This window comes from Hordeum vulgare, chromosome 2H (assembly GCF_904849725.1).
Source record: "Hordeum vulgare subsp. vulgare chromosome 2H, MorexV3_pseudomolecules_assembly, whole genome shotgun sequence".
Classification (NCBI taxonomy): Eukaryota; Viridiplantae; Streptophyta; class Magnoliopsida; order Poales; family Poaceae; genus Hordeum; species Hordeum vulgare.
This window is the reverse complement of record NC_058519.1, coordinates 638,667,531-638,690,377: the sequence shown is the minus strand read 5'-3', so window position 1 is coordinate 638,690,377 and position 22,847 is coordinate 638,667,531. Positions and strand designations below refer to the sequence as shown.

Here is a 22,847-nt window from a genome sequence, read left to right as displayed (position 1 = left end):
ATGGCTTCCAGCACAGAGAGCTTGGCACCCTCATAAAGAGGTTTCTTTGACGAGGCCAAGATATCCAGGAAGGCCTTTGCGATTTCCTCTCGCTCCTCCGGTTCATTCGTTGAATGTGACGGAGGTGTCGGTTGTGCAGCAAAGACATCATCTAGCATGTCTCTAACCCCATCGTCTTCATAACCAGCGATGCGTTGTCGTATCACCTCCTTTCTACCACGGTCCCGCTGGGCAAAGTTTATGGGCATATTAAAGTTTGGCATAAATCCATGCGTGCGAAGGTGATTAGTCATCTCACTCTTATCTCTGCGCATACATTTCTTACACATTTGGCACATGGGCATTCTGGCACCATCCTCATTGGACTATGGTGTATCTCTTTCAAAAACACATCAGTTTTTTCAACCCACTCTGTTGTTACTTGATTCCGACGGAAAAACCCACTATACATCCACTGATTATCTGCCATCTCTGCTTTATTAGAGCCACACAACAAAATTAAGGATTTATTTAAATTAGTCACATCAATGTTTTATTTTTCATAGGGTTGACGAGAAACGACATTTAATCAACCTACATCTCTAATAGGTAAAGATGGGTCCCAATCCCACCCGAGAATGTGTAGATTGAGTACGTTTTTCATGCTCTACCCCATTCTGAGATAGAATTTCGGCAACACCTCCCCGTTGTTCTCTAAATACATGTCTCGGCAAAATGCCGGGAGAATGTGCATCCGGAGAACAACGGGGAGGCGTCGCCGAAATCCTATCTCAGAACGGGGTAGAGCATGGACAACATACCAAATCTACACATCCTCGGGTTGTCCATGGAAAACGCTGGACAATCCGAAAGAGCTGCGGTGATAAAATATGCAATTGAATGCATATTTATCGATGCAACCCTTTCGAACGGGAGACGCCTAGGTTATGCGACCTGATGTGAAAATGAAATCTAGTGGCTTGGAAAAAAAAGTGGACGAGGTGCTGGAATTGTTGCTCACCCTTCAATGTAGAGGATGTAGTCGATCAGAGGAGGGACGATTGTGGACCAACACCTCCAACGTCGATGATCACTCCACGAAGATGGAACACCAGAAATCATGCTAATTCCACCGAGTGAACAAAATTAGGTCAACACCTCACATTAAGCATTGACACTTTAAACTATGAAAAAAATCATATTTTGTCAAGTGTCGATTGTTGTCCTTCAATTTTTTTTTAGCAAGATCATAACGATGAAATAACCACTTATCATATCCCAATTTTGGAGCACATCTCACATAGCTACTTAACAACATCTCACATAACTATTTTAGAAACTAAATGTCACATAGACGTCCACAACTCAAAGAAGATGACACTAATATCATTTGCATTTCTTGCATTCTTGTTAAATTTCTTGCACTTGTCATATTTCTAACTATCATCATCATCTATCATCTAACTATCATCATACATTTGCATTTCTCGCATTCTTGTTAAAAAAATTGCATTTCTCAAATTTCTAACTATCATCAAATCATCTATCATCTAACTATCATCATACATAATGCATCCATCCATCTAATTACATAACTATGGACAACAACTAAATTAACAAAAAAATGCTACAGAGGGAGGGAACTCACCGTGGGGCAGGGCCGGCTCGGGGGGGGGGGGTGGTGGAGGGTCGGCCGCACGCGGGGCAGCTGGGGCGAGGGCGGTCGGGGCAGGGAAAAGGTGGTCGTGGCAGGGCGACGGTGTGGCCGGGGCGGGGACGAGGTCGCCGAGGCGGGGAACACGTGGGGATGGGTCCTCGAGGGAGGCGGTGGTGCGGGCGAAGACGGCGGCGGCGCGGGTAGAGGAGGAGGGCAGGGGCACGGGCGAGAGGGAGGGCAGGTGGAGGCGGTGGCGGCGGCGGCGTGGGTGTGGAGGCATGTCTCGGCTAGATGGGGGAAATGAGTTGAGGGCGATGCGGCTGCGAGAGGATAACAAAATATATGTCGTCGGCATAGCTTCGGACCCCACACGGCCTACTCAATTCTGTGGATCGGTGACATGGCACGGGGATATGCCGACGGCTTAACCGTCGGCGTATCTACATCCATTTTTTTAATATTGTTTATTCATATATACTTCTTATACATTTTTCTTAAAAAATTCATTGATTAAATTGTGTCTTATCTATACATAAACATGAGGACATCGTTTGTGAGTTTTATATCTACGTGTCGGCCCGACGTGGCCGTTTCCCCCCTTCGTGACACGACGACAGCGACGCCCGCGAGGGGGGGCACACCCACGGAGCCGCGTGTCGGGTGCTCGCGCCTACCACCACGCTTCCACACGCGTAGGAGGGCCCACCACAAGACCTGGCGTGTTTGCTACCCCCGCGTACACTAGTAGGAAAAAGCTTATAGGTAGGAGCCTAGCAGTAGCGCTAGAATATAGTAAGCACTGCTGCTACTTAGCAGTAGCGCTGGAAACATAAAGTGCTACTACTAGGATCCATAGAAGTAGCGCTGGATGTATTTCCAGCGCTACTGCTAAAGGAGGCCCAACAAGGCTACCGACGGTAGCATTAGCAGCAGCGCGCGCTTGTGTAAAGCACTACTTCTAAGTTTAATAGCAGTAGCACTCTCCTGAAACGAGCGCTATTGCTAAGTCTACATTCTCCAACTTATCCAACCGGCCGCCCCTCCTAATCCCCTCTCCAATCTCACTCTCCCATGCACCCACCTCATCCGCCGCCGCCGCCCTTTCCCGTCGCCCGTCGCCCTCCGCGCCCCTCCCTCCTCCTTCGGTCTCCCCCTCCTCCCTCATCCCTACTCCTCCGGTCAAGCCCTCTGCCGGCAGCCCTCCTCCCCCTCCTCCCTCATCCCTCCTTCTCCGGCCAAGCCCATAGATACAGCCCCGAACACGGTCCCGGCCAAACCCACCCCAAGATTCCCTCCGTGTCGGCCTGATGTGGTTGTTTCCCCCCTGTGTGACACGACGGCAAGGACACCCGTGAGGGGGGCACACCCCGAGCCGAGTGTGAGGTGCTTGCGGTCACACCAAATCGATATATAAGTTATGTTTAGATTAAAAAAAAGATATGCTAGAAAACAGATTTAAAAAAAAATAATAGAAATATATGGCTTGTATTTAGCAAACATATAAAAAAAAGAAAAAAGATATGCCGACAGCAAAACCGTCGGCATACCTATGCGTGCATCGACCGGATTGGCCAACCACGCGTCGTGGATCGATGACGCGCCACGAGTAGCGGATCGATGACGTGGACAACTACGCCGACGGTTTGGCCGTCGGCATAGCTACGCCGATGGCCTCCGTTAGAACCGTCGGCGTAGGTCTAACGGCATCAGTCCACCGTCCATCCGCGTGTTTACTACGTCACATGTACGCGGATGGCCTGTCTATGCCGACGGTGCCCGTAGGCATAGATCTCGATACGCCAACGACCTATCTACGCCTACGGTCATCGTCGGCATAGATGGAGATACGCCTACGGCTTTCTTACACCTAAGGTCTTACCAAGGCCGTCAGCATAGCATCATCTACGCCGACGGTGGCCATCGGCAGCTGTGTTTATTCTTGTAGTGGCATATTTAACTTTTTCAGCTTGTGCTCTTGAGGCTTGAAAAAACAACATAGTATCATCTGCAAAAAACTTTACTTATATTAACTTTGCCTATAGAATTTAGAAATGAACTAGCAGTAGCAGACACATGCATGTTAACTTTTTCTTTAAGAAGCAGACCTGTTAACTAGACCAGACGCCACGACGCGGAGTCAAATCCCTGATGAAGATGAATACGATCCGAGTTCTTCTCCTTGATGCGCCGGAGCCTATCAGTGCCCAAAAAACCAGCTGGAACGAGTTCTAGGCCAAGAGAACTCTACGTCCATGCATTGCCTATATAGAATCTCCAAATTCAGCAGTAGCAGTAGCAGACACGTTGACGACAGGAAAGAAAACGCCATGACGCGGGACTCAAACACGACCGAGTCGATCCGAGTTCTACTCCTTGATGAATACGATCCGAGTTCCACTTCTTGATGAATACACGAACGCGATTCTACTCCCCCCGCCCCAATAAATAGCCCCGGCCGGTTCCCAGCCCCAGCCCAACACGCAAAAAGGCACCCATCGTTGATCGTCGCTTACGCCGCAGCTTTACTCGCTAGGTTTCGCTAGGGTTTCGATCGTATCGCTTTCGGCTCCTAATCCTCGGATCAATGGCGGCCGCGGAGGGCGAGAAGAAGATCACGCTCAAGAGCTCGGACGGCGAGGAGTTCATCGTGGACAAGACAGTCGCCATGGAGTCGCAGACCCTCCGCCACATGATCGAGGACGATTGCGCCGACAACGCCATCCCGCTCCCCAACGTCAACTCGAAGATCTTCTCCAAGGTCATCGAATACTGCAACCAGCACGTGCAGACCAGACCAATGCCGGCCGACTCCCCCGTCGCCGACGCCGCCGCCAACTCCTCCACCTCTGCCCCAGCCGCGGCGCCAGCCCCCACCGTGGACATGAAGAGCTGGGACGCCGAGTTCATCAAGGTCGACCAGGCCACCCTCTACGACCTTATCCTGGCTGCAAATTATCTTGACATCAAGGGATTACTGGACCTCACTTGCCAGACTGTCGCCGACATGATCAAGGGCAAGACTCCTGAGGAGATCCGCAAGACCTTCAACATCGAGAATGACTTCACACCGGAGGAGGAGGCCGAGATTCGCAAGGAGAACCAGTGGGCTTTTGAGTAGAGAAGCATATATAGGCGTTTCTATTACGTCGTTGTAATTCTTCCGCACTTGTGTTGGGTCGTTGAACATCGTAGAGAACAAGAGTATGCATGTATGTAGGCAGTGCTAGTAGGTTTAATTAGTAGTTCTCAGTATTCATCATGTCCACATCCCAAACTTTTTTTAGAAAAAATATTTACTTGAAGTGGATGCTCGCTTAATTAGTATCTTTAGACGATGTACGCCGTGTGATTTGAGATTACCAAAAGAAAGGACATATACCATCATCAAACCATAACGAAGCAAACTGATACACTGACCTTTGAGCGCGTGATAGAAGAACTATAGTCAACTATCTTTATATACTTTTTTTAAACAGAGGCATAAGCTTTGTCTCATCCACTAATTAAGAGAGGAGAATTGTCTCATCCACTAATTAAGGCATGATTGAGATTTGTTGTTCGGTTTGTTCCAATCGCTGTTTGGAGAGAAGCTGACAAGAGAAAAGATCTTTCACGTAGCTTATGCATCGATTGATAGTTTAGGAATAATTAAAATCACAGAAATGCTATTTGACAACAGTTATTTTCGGGGAAGATTTTATGTTCAGGGTGTAGAAGGAATGTACTAGTATAGATCTAGTTTACCTTCCGATTTTTTCGCTCACCTCATGAAAATTTGTTTCATCCAAGCACAGTTCATCTTGTCTTCCTTTTCTATTGTTGATGTGAGGATGCAGAAAAGGAAGTTCTGTTTTACACCTTAGTCGTCTTCACATCTTATATTCATTGTGGTTTTGTAATAAATCTGCTTAATTGCCTGACTCACTGCTCTGTATTACAAGAACAGCTTGTGCTCACAAGCTGATTCATTTGAATCAGCCTCGTAAGGTCAGTCATAGTCAAGAAATAAGGTTAGGTCCAAAGAATACAGCAAAACCACCAGTTGATCGTCTCTCATCCACACAACCTGCCCAATCTGAATCAGAAAATGCACTCACTAGAGTAGATGAAGATTTGCTGAATGTAAGACCAGTGCCCAAGGTATTTTTCACATATCTAACTATACGCTTGGCAGCAGTCCAATGAATATCAGTGGGAGCATGAAGGAACTGACATACTTTATTAACAGCAAAGGAAATATCTGGCCTTGTAAGAGTCAAGTACTGAAGTGCGCCTATCAGACTTCAGTAGTTAGTGCTATCCTCTTGATTCAAAAGAATTCCTTCAGTGAGAGCTAGTTTTTCATAGCTAGATAAGGGTGTTGGTGATGGTTTGCATCCCTGTAATCCAGCTCTTTTTACTAGATCAGCAGCATACTTCTCTTGAGATAGATGAACGTCATCTCCAGTTTTCTTGACCTCAATTCCCATGAAATAATGCATGTCTCCTAGATCTTTCAAAGCAAATTCAGCTTTTAAATCTTTCAGAAGGCCTGCAATTGCCTCATTGGAAGAGCTAGTAATAATGATGTCATCAACATAGATAAGCACAAATATATATGTGTTTGACTGCTTGTAAATAAACAATGATGTATCAGACTTAGATGGAGAAAATCCAAGAGTTTGTAATTTGTGACTGAGGCGTGAGTACCAAGCCCTAGGAGCTTGTTTCAAGCCATAAAGAGCTTTATCAAGTTTGCACACATGATAAGGTGAAGTTTTGTCTTCAAACCCAGGAGGTTGTCTCATATACACATCCTCTTCCAGAACGCCATGAAGAAACGCATTCTGCACATCTAGTTGTTTAAGACACCATCCCTTGGAAACAACAATGGATAAAACAAAGCGAATGGTTGTTGCTTTTACAACAGGGCTAAAGGTATCTTCATAATCTATACCATATCTTTGTTTGAAACCCTTTGCAACAAACCTAGCTTTGTAACGATCTATAGTTCCATCAGACTTTCTTTTGATCCTGAAAACCCACTTGCAATCAATTAAATTTTTACCTTGCTGTGGGGGAACAAGATGCCATGTTTTATTTCTCTGAAGAGCCATGTGCTCCTCCTCCATTGCTTGTTTCCATCTAGTGTCACCAAAAGCCTCTTGAAGGGTACGAGGTTCACCTGTGGAGCATGCCCAACCAAACTTTGTGATGTGCTTGTAGTTGACAGCCTTAATTACCCCTTTTTGGAGACGTGTCTGTGGCGGTGAGGAAAAATCAGCATCATTTTTTGCTGATGGAGATGCCTGTACAGAGGATCCTGGAGCTGATCCTCTCTGGACAGTATCCTCTTCGAGGTGCGCGCCGGCACCAGGAGGAGAAGTTGCTGCTGGGGCAGAAGTGTCGCGCCTCACGTAGACATGGCTCGGGGCAGTTGGCCAGCGAACGAGGGGAAGCTGCATGGGCGCCGCAGAAGATCCGCCCGCTTCGGCCCTAGGCAGAGGCTGCATGGGCGCAGGAGATCCATCCGCCCGGTCTAACTTCTGGCGTGGTTCGGTCGCCTGCCCGACACATTAATTTTTGAAACAACAAACAAGTTGCAAAAACATCCGTCGACCGATCTCCATGCACACCCCGCTTGTCCCGTCCCTGACTCATCAATTCCCTAAAAACCGACGGGCGGATACAACCGAGAAAATCAATCGGTTGTTGTATAACGTTTTTGTAAAAACTATGCTCAATTCTCAAAATAAAAACACATAGAATTACATATACTTAATTTTTATTGGTAGAATAATTTGTGCCACGGATTGATGACTTGGCAAACATCCAACCATCTGTTCCCAGCAATCCCACCGTCGACCGATCCATCCATCCATCTAAAGAAAAAAAAAGGAGGAAGGAAAAAAGATGCAGCCCAGCGCACCAATCTCTCTCTCTCTCTCGTGAACCTGGCCTTCCCCCCAACCAACGTCGCTTCTCCTCGCTCCTCGCTTCCGCCGCCACCCACGTCGGCTGGTTCCGGCGAGCTCCATCCATGCGCTGATCCCCAAGATCTGCCGGTGAGTTTGTTCACCGCCTCGAGGAAGGCATCAGCGTCCCTGATTCAGCCCAAATAAACCTGTTCATGGTGACAAACTGCGAGATCTGGGCGTGATCCACTCCATGGACGTGATGGGACTCGGGATGGCTCGAGCTCAGACCCGCCCCTCCCTCCCCTCCGTTCAGGTTCGCGCCTCAGGCTCCTCCTCCGCGCCCGAGGCTAGGGTTTCCCCGCCGGAACTCGCCGGAACCGGCAATGGCGAGGTGAAGCTCACAGAATCCATCACCGGCATTGCATAGGTAGGACCTTCCCATCCTTCCTCACGTGGATCCACCCTCTCATCTTCACCTTTTTCTCCTATCCGCCCCTTTCCTGCAGGTTAACATGGTGTGGAGACGACGACGACGACAGAGGGTTTTGGCCTTGCCCAGCTCGAGGAGGAGGAGGAGGGGTGCACCTAGCCGTCGGCCCTGCTCTTCTCCAGGAGGAGGGGCAGTGGTCTGCTCCTAGGGCGACCAAGATATTTGGCCCGAGCTCAAGCACGACCACGGCGACCCACTGCTACAGGTAGTAGCATATACTTCCAGGCAATACAGTTCTGGGAATACTACTGCTAATGAATGTTTATCTCATCTCCACAGAGTTGCTTCGTATAGATCTTATTTTTTTCCGAATCTTTCAAGTTCCTTTTGCTCTGATGTATGCTTGCTCATTTATCTAGATGAGAAGGTTCTTTCAATATTAGGCTGATCCTTCAACTAAGCACGTTTCTTTTGTAATCAATCATGGGTATTATCTTAACACTACTTTCCTACTAACTGATATTTTCAAATGGCTAAAAGAATCAACTCCTAGAGATTTCAGAATCTGATAAACTATGAAATTTTTGGTTACATATTTTTCATTCAGTTTTGGACTTTAGCTCTGTCGTATGTATGTAACTATCTTTATTATTTTTCAAGATCCTCTGATTTCAAGAGTAAAAAATAAGGCAGGTAGGCGCAACATACATGGTGAAATCACTCTTATTTATGTTCTTCACAGGGAACACTTACCCTTATAAGATGAACTTCATCTTCATTCCTCTCGTCTTAGTTTTACTCGTGTGATGTCAGTGTGTGGATTATTAACCAGTGAACATGCCACCCGTCTCATGGTTACCATCTCTCCACCCGCACAGGTCCACCGGAAATCAAACCCTTCGGTTTGCAAGATCATGGACTACCACAAGCACATGTATAACAAGGATGCCAATGAAAGAGAGCACCTGAAAATCAAGGTACGTGTGTGACGAATTTGTCGTCTCATTGCTCCTGGAGCTAAGTTGAAATGCTTAGAACGGAGCCGTGTTCGTAATCATGTCAGATCTTAGGATTGTGAACTAACGGTTCGTTGCTTGAGTGAGTCTTTTGGTTCTCCAGACATACTAGTCGCTGCACGGGTAGTATATAATATCATTTATATAAACTGACATTTTTAAAGTAACAATATCATATAACATATGCTCAAAAACTAATGATAATGTTATAGTACTATGGAGTGAAATAATACCAAAGTTGTACCAAGAATGATAGATATGATCTACGTTACATAAAACACCCAATGTTAGTCATTACACATACAATTTGATGATATCAACTAATATAAATAATTTTCTTTGTGTTGTTGGCTCACATATTAAAAATCTTAGCTCTTACAAAGTTACTGTTGTAGTACTAATTAACAAATAGTATATCTTATCGGAATCTTAATAATGTGGCAGTCTACCGAGTGATGTCATTGCACATAAAGTATATAGCACGATCTGATCATAACACAGTTCTTCATAATCTTAATAATGTGTCAGTCTACCTAACACAGTACTGTTGTGCTATCACATGATCCACCTTCCTATATATGAACACAGTTCTTCATGGCATCCACGTTATACTTACACATGATACTTTGACTCTTTTGAAAGAAGGTTAATTCCCACTTGTCGTGCATCACTACTTTTATTATTTGAAGAAGTCTTCACAATTTCTCTCTTGCATCCAGGGTGCTAGTTTTTACAACATGATCGTCTCCTTAGTCTACAGAACATATATGTAAGCCCCCAGGTTAGCTGCAAACAGTATAGCACCCACTACCCCAGTCCTTCACCTTGATTTGGTACTCCTTTTTAAGGTGGGTGTGAGATCTGCATGACAGTATATATGAAAGGAAAAAATAAATAATGCAAAAGGAACGTTAGAAGACTTTGTGAGGATCCATTTATACGTGATTAGCTACTTTTTACTACTTATTTGGAAGAACATTTTTTTATTGTTGGAGTTTTTTTTTGTATTACTTCCTGTCACTGAATCATCTTCGATCCCCGTATCTCCAGCCACCAGACAAAAATTATCAACACATACTGGGTTGTTATGGAGAGACATATAGGTCAGATACATATATACACTAGTGGGGACAGGGCCTATAGTCCCGGCCCGTAAGGAGCGTTAGTCCCGGTTCACCAACCGGGACCAAAGAGGCGGGACTGAAGGCCTAACCTTTAGTCTCGGCCCTGTTTCAAGCCGGGACCAAAGGTGCTCCACGTGGGCGCCTCGGAGCGCCCTCAGGGGCAGGCCCTTTAGTCACGGGTCTTAACACGGACCGGGACTAAAGGATCTGTCTGTTTATTTTATTTTTTTACTTATTTCAACTTCAGACATTTTATGCATTTTGTGCATTCAATATAAACCATTCAAAACCACATCCTAAATTTCGACCCTTTATAACTTCATTTGCTATTTTTCATGCATTTAATGATTTTTTGACCTAAGTGACCTTGAAATTGAAAAGCCTGACAAATGAACTCTGAAAAGGTTGAAACTTGGCATCGTATCATCATTTCTTCCACATAGCATGTGCTAAAAAGTTGAGAGGGTTACGTCAAAAACTGGATGCACTTCGTGTACAAAATGAACAATCTCTTTCGAAGTATTAGGGTTTCGAACGAAAACTCATCTATTGCAAAGGGATTTCATTTTTTTGAACTTATTTGAACTCCATACTTTTTGTGTGTTTAAAATGCACCATCATAAATTTTCAATATTTTCTGACTTCATTTGGTATTTTTCATGCATTTACTTACTTTTTTGAGCTAATTGACCCTGAAATTGAAAAGCACTACAAATGAACTCTGAAAAGGTTGAAAGTTGGCATGGTATCATAGTTTCACCCACATGGCATGGGCTAAAAATTGAGAGAGTTACGATAAAAACTGGATGCACTTCGTGTACAAACTGGATCATCCTTCGAAGTATCAAGGTTTCAGATGAAAACCCATCTGCTACAAAAGCATTTTATTAAAATGATTTTAATTCCAGACTTTTTATGCATTCAATATGCACCATACTATAACATGTTAAAATCTACAGAAAGTACTAACTAAAAATAATAAAAAACAACAATTAAATGACTAAAACAACTATATAAGCAAAACAATATTGTTTTAATTAAAATCCAAATTTAAATTATTCTAAAAATAACCAAATAAATCTTACTGTGAGAACAATCTAACAGATGACTAGGAGAAAAAGAATTAAATTAAAAACTATTTGTAAACTCAAGTTATTCACAATTTGGGTATGAAGCAAATTTGAACAAATTCAAATTTAAACCATTCAAATTTTAAAACTAATTGCACAAACAGAAACTAGACAAAATTTTGAATCTAATGCAAAAAAGAATCACTGAAAAAAAATTAAATATCGTAAAAGATATAAGCAATTTAAAACAGAAATTACAAAGAGAAATAAAATTTAAAAACAAGAAAAAATAAAAATACAAAACCTCTTTAGTCCCGGTTCGTGTTTTGAACCGGGACTAAAGGGACCAGGACTAAAGCCTCCAAACCCTTTAGTCCCGGTTCGAGACACGAACCGGGACTAAAGGTCCCTTTTGAACCGGGACTAATGACCGACCGGCGCCCTTGCCGTTCGAACGGGGACTAATGCTAACATTAGTCCCGGTTCGTAATGGAACCGGGACTAATGTGTAAATTGAGCTGGGATGGAAGCCCCTTTTTCTACTAGTGATAACTATCATCATCAAATAAGGCAAGGAACATAAATCACCAAAAACCACGGTCAAGTTGATGTCAAGTGCATGGTCCAAGAGTAGATTAGCTAGCTAGCATGCAGCCATGCGACATGCAGTCTGTGCCTGCAGGTTTCTGTAGGAAATGCAAGGTCAAGTTGATGTCCTTATGGAGCCAAAATAGATATGCAACAAAATATGATTTAGTAATAAAAAAAGGATGTAGATCTATTTCTACCTGTTCTTCAGATTTAGTACTTGCTTTTCAACGTTTAATCTGTCATTTACGCAAACTAAATCTAAAAAAGTTGGATTGAATTAACAATTCTATTTGTTTTGACTTGGTTGAGAATCACACGAAGTAGTCTAGTTTTTATCTGTTATTTAGTTTCAGGTTTTAGTCCTGCTTCACTGCCAGTTGTATACTAGATTGTTTAATTACCAATGGTTTAGTTTTGTTATTATTTTAAATTATCACTATAATTCATTCATTAGTATTGAGTTTGTTAACTCTTTTCAGCACCCTTAATTTGGTCTGTGCAGGTAGTTGTCAGCTCCAATAGGTTCAAATACTCCTGGAAGTTTCAAGACCACCAAGTACTCCCGTAGAGTCATTGACACCGTGATTTCACCAAGAACATGATCATTGGGACATGTCAGGCTGATTGTAAATTAATGTATTTTTTGTGATACGGTGTATTTGTAAATTATTTTATTTTTGTGCATAAATAATTGGTTGATGGGCCTATCTCAGAAACGTGCTTTTGTGTACCAGAACTTTGCAAATTAAGGCCTAGAAGTAATCCAACTCGACTATTTAAACCAAATTATTTGTTCGAACAGATTATGGACACTATTTGACCAAATAATTGTGTTGAACAGATTATGGCCGTAAAAATAAATGGGCTTGAACCTAATAATTGGGTCGAAATGAGTATGGCCTTAAAAACAAATGGGCCAAACTATTAGGTCTGGCCCATGTAGAACTGATCAGGAAAATCATGCCATGTCAGATCACATGTGGATTCCACGTCACCACAAGCGACACTTCAGCGTGCCACGTCGTCTTGCCATGTAGGATCGTACGTGGTTTAGGCACATGGCCATGACCAAAATTTTGGTCATACATTTAACGACCAAAACATTTTCGTCGTAGATCTAATGGCCAAAATATCATAAAGGTCAGCTTTCTTCATTCTTGACGGCCAACTGTTGACCTCCCAAATTTGGTCATAACATGGTCATAAAATAATAACAATGACCTTCCAGTGACCAAAATTGAGCATCATGATTGAGCAAATTCCTTGTAGTGTTCCCTTTGCGCGGCGATCCACGGTAGCGAGAGTTGCCACCGCCTCGACCACGTGAAGCAGCATTGGCAGAGGATTTGAATCCACTGCCAGAGCCTGTGCCCTGGTAGAGCGCGACACGTTGGTCGAAGTTGCTCATCTGGGCATAGAGCTCTTCGAAGGAGACCGGCGTGATGCGTGCGTCGAGGGCAGAGACAAGCGACTGGTACTCCATGTCGAGTCCAGCGAGGATGTACGAGATCAACTCGTCATCGGGAAGAGGTTTCGCCGTCGCGGCAAGTTCGTCGACGAGTGATCGCATATGCGCGAAGTAGGCGGCCACCGTTTGCGTCCCCTTCTGTGCATTAGCGAGAGAGATGCGGATGTTGTTCACCTTGGACAGCGACTGGGAGGAAAACATGCTAGCCAGTGTTGTCCAAAGTTCATGCGCATGGGAGATTGATGTGACCTGCACCAGAACCTCTTTAGACAGATTGTTCAGCAGGTAACCTAGTACGTGTTGATCCTCTCAAAACCAGATGGAGTGGAGAGGGTTAAGGATGAATGTATCCTTCCCGTCCTTGTCCTTGGTGACGACCTCCTTGGCTGGCTCCGGTGTGGCTCCATCCACATATCCGAAGTAACCAGCACCTCTGAGCTGCGGGACGATCTGAGATCGCCATAGGATGTAGTTTGCTCGGGTAAGCCGCTCGGTGACTTGGCCAGAGAGACCAGAGTTGGCGGCGGCGGAGGTGGCCATGATAGCTGTGACTAAACTCTAGATGCGATGGAAGAGATGGGCTCTGATTACCATGTAGAAATAGCTAGAAGCGTCGTTCCGGTTAGGGCGACGGTTTCATGTTTATATAGCAAGCGCAACCCTGAGATATGCGTACAAGTAGTTTGAATACAATGAGATAGAGATAGAGCTATTAGGTTTAAACTAGAGATAAATCCTAACCGAATATCTATTCTAACTTCGTACACAAGTATCCTATCTACACACAATATCTCAATCGGTTTAACAATATTCATTGTGGTTTTGTAATAAATCTGCATAATTGCCTGACTCACTGCTCTGTATTACAAGAACAGCTTGTGCTCACAAGCTGATTCATTTGAATCAGCCTCGTAAGGTCAGTCATGGGTGAGGTAGTTTTTCTTTCCTTTTTAAGATAGTTTAAACATTTCACCTGCCTCTTTCCGAGTCTCCAATACATGCCAAGTGTAAGCATTGATCTCTGTATGATGGTAGAGGGCATACCCAGTTTGTTGATTGTGACTGCCAAGACCGCTGATTCGTTTTCCTTTGGTGGTATAACTTCAGAGTTTTTTGTTCAGACCAACATAAGTTAGAAGTTTGTTAGACTACTTAGGTAATATAGGAAATCCTGCAACACAAAGCTACCACTTTTGTATGATCCTAGTTTTCCAGGACTCGGCTTATTTATGTTTGCAGTAACATGTTTCACTCACATTCAGTTGAGATCAATATTACGATTGGGACAGGTGCTATTCTGGACAGATGCTATTTTTCTTCTACGGTTCAGCCTGTAATTCTGTATACTATGTATGTGGCCCCTGATAATTCGTTCCATTTTGCTTGTAAACTCTCGATTATGTACAATCTGAGCTGCAAATGCTTATATGAATATGCCCCCCTTCTCGGCCCTAGTTTTTTTCTTTTAGATTTTTAGTCATCTTCACAGCTATAATTTTATCTCTGTTATTATTTTGAAACGAATCTGCATAACTGCTAGGGTCACAAATAAGAGCCTGGGTCGTTTACTGCTTTCTTATAGCTAGAACAGACTGTGCTCACAAGCTGTTTGATTCGAATCAGCCTCATCAGATCAGTTGTATGCTCCTAGATGGACCGTGATAGTTCGAACATTTCACCTGCCTCTTTGTGAGTCTGCCAATGCATACCGAATGCAAGCATTAGTCTCTGTAGTATCGTAGAAGTACCAAGAATGGTGTAAATCATCCACCAACGGCTGCATAAACACACTTAAATTCTTCCCCGGATATCCAGGCCCTGAAATTATAAGCGACAGGATCATAGTCTTGCGATTGCATTATGGCGCCGGGAGGCAGATTGAGCGGAATAACAAACACGGGCCAGCAGCTGTATGGATTAGACGACATACCATATAGATTGAACCCATCACCTGATATAACAATTCTTTGATTCCCAACCTCAGATGCTTCCTCAGGGTATTCTGTATCGAATGACTTCCATGCTTCATCTTCTGATGGATGTACAATTTTATTTGGATTGTACTTTTTCTCTTCCTTGTGCCACTTCATCATTTTGGTAGACTCCTCGGTGATGAAAAGGTGGTGCAGTCTTTCTATTAAATGTAGATACCGAAGAACCTTCACATGGATTTGTAGCTGCTTCTTCTGACCCTGCTTATCGACCACCTCAAGATACCGAGAGGAACCGCACTTCCTACAGTAGTTGTCACTCCCACACTTATGCATAAACAAAAGCCAATTCTTTGGACAAACATGTATTTTCTCATAATCCATGGAGAGCGCCTCCATTATTTTCTTTGTAGCGTACATGGTTTTCGGCAGTTCATGGCCCTCAGGGATGCTGTTAGCCCATATTTCCATAAATGCTTCCAAGCAACCTTGGCTACAGCCGTACTCGGCCTTGACTGTCATCAGGTGTGATATGGCTTCCAGCACAGAGAGCTTGGCACCCTCATAAAGAGGTTTCTTTGACGAGGCCAAGATATCCAGGAAGGCCTTTGCGATTTCCTCTCGCTCCTCCGGTTCATTCGTTGAATGTGACGGAGGTGTCGGTTGTGCAGCAAAGACATCATGTAGCATGTCTCTAACCCCATCGTCTTCATAACCAGCGATGCGTTGTCGTATCACCTCCTTTCTACCACGGTCCCGCTGGGCAAAGTTTATGGGCATATTAAAGTTTGGCATAAATCCATGTGTGCGAAGGTGATTAGTCATCTCACTCTTATCTCTGCGCATACATTTCTTACACATTTGGCACATGGGCATTCTGGCACCATCCTCATTGGACTATGGTGTATCTCTTTCAAAAACACATCAGTTTTTTCAACCCACTCTGTTGTTACTTGATTCCGACGGAAAAACCCACTATACATCCACTGATTATCTGCCATCTCTGCTTTATTAGAGCCACACAACAAAATTAAGGATTTATTTAAATTAGTCACATCAATGTTTTATTTTTCATAGGGTTGACGAGAAACGACATTTAATCAACCTACATCTCTAATAGGTAAAGATGGGTCCCAATCCCACCCGAGAATGTGTAGATTGAGTACGTTTTTCATGCTCTACCCCATTCTGAGATAGAATTTCGGCAACACCTCCCCGTTGTTCTCTAAATACATGTCTCGGCAAAATGCCGGGAGAATGTGCATCCGGAGAACAACGGGGAGGCGTCGCCGAAATCCTGTCTCAGAACGGGGTAGAGCATGGACAACATACCAAATCTACACATCCTCGGGTTGTCCATGGAAAACGCTGGACAATCCGAAAGAGCTGCGGTGATAAATATGCAATTGAATGCATATTTATCGATGCAACCCTTTCGAACGGGAGATGCCTAGGTTAAGCGACTTGATGTGAAAATGAAATCTAGTGACTTGGAAAAAAAGTGGACGAGGTGCTGGAATTGTTGCTCACCCTTCAATGTAGAGGATGTAGTCGATCAGAGGAGGGACGATTGTGGACCAACACCTCCAACGTCGATGATCACTCCACGAAGATGGAACACCAGAAATCATGCTAATTCCACCGAGTGAACAAAATTAGGTCAACACCTCACATTAAGCATTGACACTTTAAACTATGAAAAAAATCATATTTTGTCAAGTGTCGATTGTTGTCCTTCAATTTTTTTTAGCAAGATCATAACGATGAAATAACCACTTATCATATCCCAATTTTGGAGCAAATCTCACATAGCTACTTAACAACATCTCACATAACTATTTTAGAAACTAAATGTCACATAGACGTCCACAACTCAAAGAAGATGACACTAATACCATTTGCATTTCTTGCATTCTTGTTAAATTTCTTGCACTTGTCATATTTCTAACTATCATCATCATCTATCATCTAACTATCATCATACATTTGCATTTCTCGCATTCTTGTTAAAAAAAATTGCATTTCTCAAATTTCTAACTATCATCAAATCATCTATCATCTAACTATCATCATACATAATGCATCCATCCATCTAATTACATAACTATGGACAACAACTAAATTAACAAAAAAATGCCACGGAGAGGGAGGGAACTCACCGTGGGGCAGGGCCGGCTCGGGGGGGGGGGGGGGGGGGGGTGGAGGGTCAGCCGCACGCGGGGCAGCTGGGGCGAGGGCGGTCGGGGCGGGGAAAAGGTGGTCGTGGCAGGGCGACGGTGTGGCCGGGGCGGGGACGAGGTGGCCGAGGCGGGGAACACGTGGGGATGGGTCCTCGAGGGAGGCGGTGGTGCGGGCGAAGACGGCGGCGGCGCGGGTAGAGGAGGAGGGCAGGGGCACGGGCGAAGGCGAGGGCAGGTGGAGGCGGTGGCGGCGACGGCGTGGGTGTGGAGGCATGTCTCGGCTAGATGGGGGAAATGAGTTGAGGGCGATGCGGCTAGAGAGGATAACAAAATATATGTCGTCGGCATAGCTTCGGACCCCACACGGCCTACTCAATTCTGTGGATCGGGACGTGGCAGGGGGATATGCCGACGGCTTAACCGTCGGCGTATCTACATCCATTTTTTTAATATTGTTTATTCATATATACTTTTTATACATTTTTCTTAAAAAATTCATTAATTAAATTGTGTCTTATCTATACATAAACATGAGGACATCGTTTGTGAGTTTTATATCTACGTGTCGGCCCGACGTGGCTGTTTCCCCCCTTCGTGACACGACGACAGCGACGCCCGCGAGGGGGGGCACACCCACGGAGCCGCGTGTCGGGTGCTCGCGCCTACCACCACGCTTCCACACACGTAGGAGGGCCCACCACAAGACCTGGCGTGTTTGCTACCCCCCGCGTACACTAGTAGGAAAAAGCTTATAGGTAGGAGCCTAGCAGTAGCGCTAGAATATAGTAAGCACTGCTGCTACTTAGCAGTAGCGCTGCAAACATAAAGTGCTACTACTAGGATCCATAGAAGTAGCGCTGGATGTATTTCCAGCGCTACTGCTAAAGGAGGCCCAACGAGGCTACCGACGGTAGCATTAGCAGCAGCGTGCGCTTGTGTAAAGCACTACTTCTAAGTTTAATAGCAGTAGCACTCTCCTGAAACGAGCGCTATTGCTAAGTCTACATTCTCCAACTTATCCAACCGGCCGCCCCTCCTAATCCCCTCTCCAATCTCACTCTCCCATGCACCCACCTCATCCGCCGCCGCCGCCCTTTCCCGCCGCTCGTCGCCCTCCGCGCCCCTCCCTCCTCCTTCGGTCTCCCCCTCCTCCCTCATCCCTACTCCTCCGGTCAAGCCCTCTGCCGGCAGCCCTCCTCCCCCTCCTCCCTCATCCCTCCTTCTCCGGCCAAGCCCATAGATACAGCCCCGAACACGGTCCCGGCCCAACCCACCCCAAGATTCCCTCCGTGTCGGCCCGATGTGGTTGTTTCCCCCGTGTGTGACACGACGGCAAGGACACCCGTGAGGGGGGCACACCCCGAGCCGAGTGTGAGGTGCTTGCGGTCACACCAAATCGATATATAAGTTATGTTTAGATTAAAAAAAAGATATGCTAGAAAACAGATTTAAAAAAAAATAATAGAAATATATGGCTTGTATTTAGCAAACATATAAAAAAAAGAAAAAAGATATGCCGACAGCAAAACCGTCGGCATACCTATGCGTGCATCGACCGGATTGGCCAACCACGCGTCGTGGATCGATGACGCGCCACGAGTAGCGGATCGATGACGTGGACAACTACGCCGACGGTTTGGCCGTCGGCATAGCTACGCCGATGGCCTCCGTTAGAACCGTCGGCGTAGGTCTAACGGCATCAGTCCACCGTCCATCCGCGTGTTTACTACGTCACATGTACGCGGATGGCCTGTCTATGCCGACGGTGCCCGTAGGCATAGATCTCGATACGCCAACGACCTATCTACGCCTACGGTCATCGTGGGCATAGATGGAGATACGCCTACGGCTTTCTTACACCTATGGTCTTACCAAGGCCGTCAGCATATATAGCATCATCTACGCCGACGGTGGCCATCGGCAGCTGTGTTTATTCCTGTAGTGGCATATTTAACTTTTTCAGCTTGTGCTCTTGAGGCTTGAAAAAACAACATAGTATCATCTGCAAAAAACTTAACTTATATTAACTTTGCCTATAGAATTTAGAAATGAACTAGCAGTAGCAGACACATGCATGTTAACTTTTTCTTTAAGAAGCAGACCTGTTAACTAGACCAGACGCCACGACGCGGAGTCAAATCCCTGATGAAGATGAATACGATCCGAGTTCTTCTCCTTGATGCGCCGGAGCCTATCAGTGCCCAAAAAACCAGCTGGAACGAGTTCTAGGCCAAGAGAACTCTACGTCCATGCATTGCCTATATAGAATCTCCAAATTCAGCAGTAGCAGTAGCAGACACGTTGACGACAGGAAAGGAAACGCCATGACGCGGGACTCAAACACGACCGAGTCAATCCGAGTTCTACTCCTTGATGAATACGATCCGAGTTCCACTTCTTGATGAATACACGAACGCGATTCTACTCCCCCCGCCCCAATAAATAGCCCCGGCCGGTTCCCAGCCCCAGCCCAACACGCAAAAAGGCACCCATCGTTGATCGTCGCTTACGCCGCAGCTTTACTCGCTAGGTTTCGCTAGGGTTTCGATCGTATCGCTTTCGGCTCCTAATCCTCGGATCAATGGCGGCCGCGGAGGGCGAGAAGAAGATCACGCTCAAGAGCTCGGACGGCGAGGAGTTCATCGTGGACAAGACAACCGCCATGGAGTCGCAGACCCTCCGCCACATGATCGAGGACGATTGCGCCGACAACGCCATCCCGCTCCCCAACGTCAACACGAAGATCCTCTCCAAGGTCATCGAATACTGCAACCAGCACGTGCAGGCCAGACCAATGCCGGCCGACTCCCCCGTCGCCGACGCCGCCGCCAACTCCTCCACCTCTGCCCCAGCCGCGGCGCCAGCCCCCACCGTGGACATGAAGAGCTGGGACGCCGAGTTCATCAAGGTCGACCAGGCCACCCTCTACGACCTTATCCTGGCTGCAAATTATCTTGACATCAAGGGATTACTGGACCTCACTTGCCAGACTGTCGCCGACATGATCAAGGGCAAGACTCCTGAGGAGATCCGCAAGACCTTCAACATCGAGAATGACTTCACACCGGAGGAGGAGGCCGAGATTCGCAAGGAGAACCAGTGGGCTTTTGAGTAGAGAAGCATATATAGGCGGTTCTGTTACGTCATTGTAATTCTTCCGCACTTGTTGGGTCGTTGAACATCGTAGAGAACAAGAGTATGCATGTATGTAGGCAGTGCTACTAGGTTTAATTAGTAGTTCTCAGTATTCATCATGTCCACATCCCAAACATTTTTTAGAAAAAATATTTACTTGAAGTGGATGCTCCCTTAATTAGTATCTTTAGACGATGTACGCCGTGTGATTTGAGATTACCAAAAGAAAGGACATATACCATCATCAAACCATAACGAAGCAAACTGGTACACTGACCTTTGAGCGCGTGATAGAAGAACTATAGTCAACTATCTTTATATACTTTTTTTAAACAGAGGCATAAGCTTTGTCTCATCCACTAATTAAGAGAGGAGAATTGTCTCATCCACTAATTAAGGCATCATTGAGATTTGTTGTTCGGTTTGTTCCAATCGCTGTTTGGAGAGAAGCTGACAAGAGAAAAGATCTTTCACGTAGCTTATGCATCGATTGATAGTTTAGGAATAATTAAAATCACAGAAATGCTATTTGACAACAGTTATTTTCGGGGAAGATTTTATGTTCAGGGTGTAGAAGGAATGTACTAGTATAGATCTAGTTTACCTTCCGATTTTTTCGCTCACCTCATGAAAATTTGTTTCATCCAAGCACAGTTCATCTTGTCTTCCTTTTCTATTGTTGATGTGAGGATGCAGAAAAGGAAGTTCTGTTTTACACCTTAGTCGTCTTCACATCTTATATTCATTGTGGTTTTGTAATAAATCTGCTTAATTGCCTGACTCACTGCTCTGTATTACAAGAACAGCTTGTGCTCACAAGCTGATTCATTTGAATCAGCCTCGTAAGGTCAGTCATAGTCAAGAAATAAGGTTAGGTCCAAAGAATACAGCAAAACCACCAGTTGATCGTCTCTCATCCACACAACCTGCCCAATCTGAATCAGAAAATGCACTCACTAGAGTAGATGAAGATTTGCTGAATGTAAGACCAGTGCCCAAGGTATTTTTCACATATCTAACTATACGCTTGGCAGCAGTCCAATGAATATCAGTGGGAGCATGAAGGAACTGACATACTTTATTAACAGCAAAGGAAATATCTGGCCTTGTAAGAGTCAAGTACTGAAGTGCACCTATCAGACTTCAGTAGTTAGTGCTATCCTCTTGATTCAAAAGAATTCCTTCAGTAAGAGCTAGTTTTTCATAGCTAGATAAGGGTGTTAGTGATGGTTTGCATCCCTGTAATCCAGCTCTTTTTACTAGATCAGCAGCATACTTCTCTTGAGATAGATGAAGGTCATCTCCAGTTTTCTTGACCTCAATTCCCAAGAAATAATGCATGTCTCCTAGATCTTTCAAAGCAAATTCAGCTTTTAAATCTTTAAGAAGGCCTGCAATTACCTCATTGGAAGAGCTAGTAGTAATGATGTCATCAACATAGATAAGCACAAATATATATGTGTTTGACTGCTTGTAAATAAACAATGATGTATCAGACTTAGATGGAGCAAATCCAAGAGTTTGTAATTTGTGACTGAGGCGTGAGTACCAAGCCCTAGGAACTTGTTTCAAGCCATAAAGAGCTTTATCAAGTTTGCACACATGATAAGGTGAAGTTTTGTCTTCAAACCCAGGAGGTTGTCTCATATACACATCCTCTTCCAGAACGCCATGAAGAAACACATTCTGCACATCTAGTTGTTTAAGACACCATCCCTTGGAAACAACAATGGATAAAACAAAGCGAATGGTTGTTGCTTTTACAACAGGGCTAAAGGTATCTTCATAATCTATACCATATCTTTGTTTGAAACCCTTTGCAACAAACCTAGCTTTGTAACGATCTATAGTTCCATCAGACTTTCTTTTGATCCTGAAAACCCACTTGCAATCAATTAAATTTTTACCTTGCTGTGGGGGAACAAGATGCCATGTTTTATTTCTCTGAAGAGCCATGTGCTCCTCCTCCATTGCTTGTTTCCATCTAGTGTCACCAAAAGCCTCTTGAAGGGTACGAGATTCACCTGTGGAGCATGCCCAACCAAACTTTGTGATGTGCTTGTAGTTGACAGCCTTAATTACCCCTTTTTGGAGACGTGTCTGTGGCGGTGAGGAAAAATCAGCATCATTTTCTGCTGATGGAGATGCCTGTACAGAGGATCCTGGAGCTGATCCTCTCTGGACAGTATCCTCTTCGAGGTGCGCGCCGGCACCAGGAGGAGAAGTTGCTGCTGGGGCAGACGTGTCGCGCCTCACGTAGACATGGCTCGGGGCAGTTGGCCAGCGAACGAGGGGAAGCTGCATGGGCGCCGCAGAAGATCCGCCCGCTTCGGCCCTAGGCAGAGGCTGCATGGGCGCAGGAGATCCAG

General features: G+C 45.0%; 2 protein-coding genes and 1 pseudogene across 8 annotated transcripts; 2 read left to right on the top strand and 1 right to left on the bottom strand.

The window, feature by feature from the left end:
- LOC123431078 (SKP1-like protein 1) lies at window positions 1–4,754 on the top strand. Of its 4 annotated transcripts, none has more exons than XM_045114905.1 (2): window positions 1–24; window positions 4,242–4,754. In XM_045114905.1, the coding sequence occupies exons 1-2, from the start codon at window positions 1–3 to the stop codon at window positions 4,752–4,754; spliced, it is 537 nt and encodes a 178-aa protein (XP_044970840.1). The 4 variants fall into 4 exon arrangements, with proteins under 4 accessions (XP_044970840.1, XP_044970844.1, XP_044970843.1 ...); XM_045114909.1 differs by lacking the exon at window positions 1–24 and adding an exon at window positions 3,791–3,805 and having other exon boundaries at window positions 4,245–4,754; XM_045114908.1 differs by lacking the exon at window positions 1–24 and adding an exon at window positions 4,013–4,027 and having other exon boundaries at window positions 4,245–4,754.
- An 8,412-nt stretch (window positions 4,755–13,166) lies between these two features.
- LOC123433764 lies at window positions 13,167–13,295 on the bottom strand (annotated as a pseudogene).
- A 2,400-nt stretch (window positions 13,296–15,695) lies between these two features.
- LOC123431077 (SKP1-like protein 1) lies at window positions 15,696–20,458 on the top strand. 4 transcript variants are annotated; one of them, XM_045114901.1, is made up of 2 exons: window positions 15,696–15,719; window positions 19,946–20,458. In XM_045114901.1, exons 1-2 carry the CDS (start codon window positions 15,696–15,698, stop codon window positions 20,456–20,458), a joined length of 537 nt encoding a protein of 178 aa, XP_044970836.1. The 4 variants fall into 4 exon arrangements, with proteins under 4 accessions (XP_044970836.1, XP_044970839.1, XP_044970838.1 ...); XM_045114904.1 differs by lacking the exon at window positions 15,696–15,719 and adding an exon at window positions 19,495–19,509 and having other exon boundaries at window positions 19,949–20,458; XM_045114903.1 differs by lacking the exon at window positions 15,696–15,719 and adding an exon at window positions 19,717–19,731 and having other exon boundaries at window positions 19,949–20,458.
- The last annotated feature ends 2,389 nt before the right edge of the window (window positions 20,459–22,847 follow it).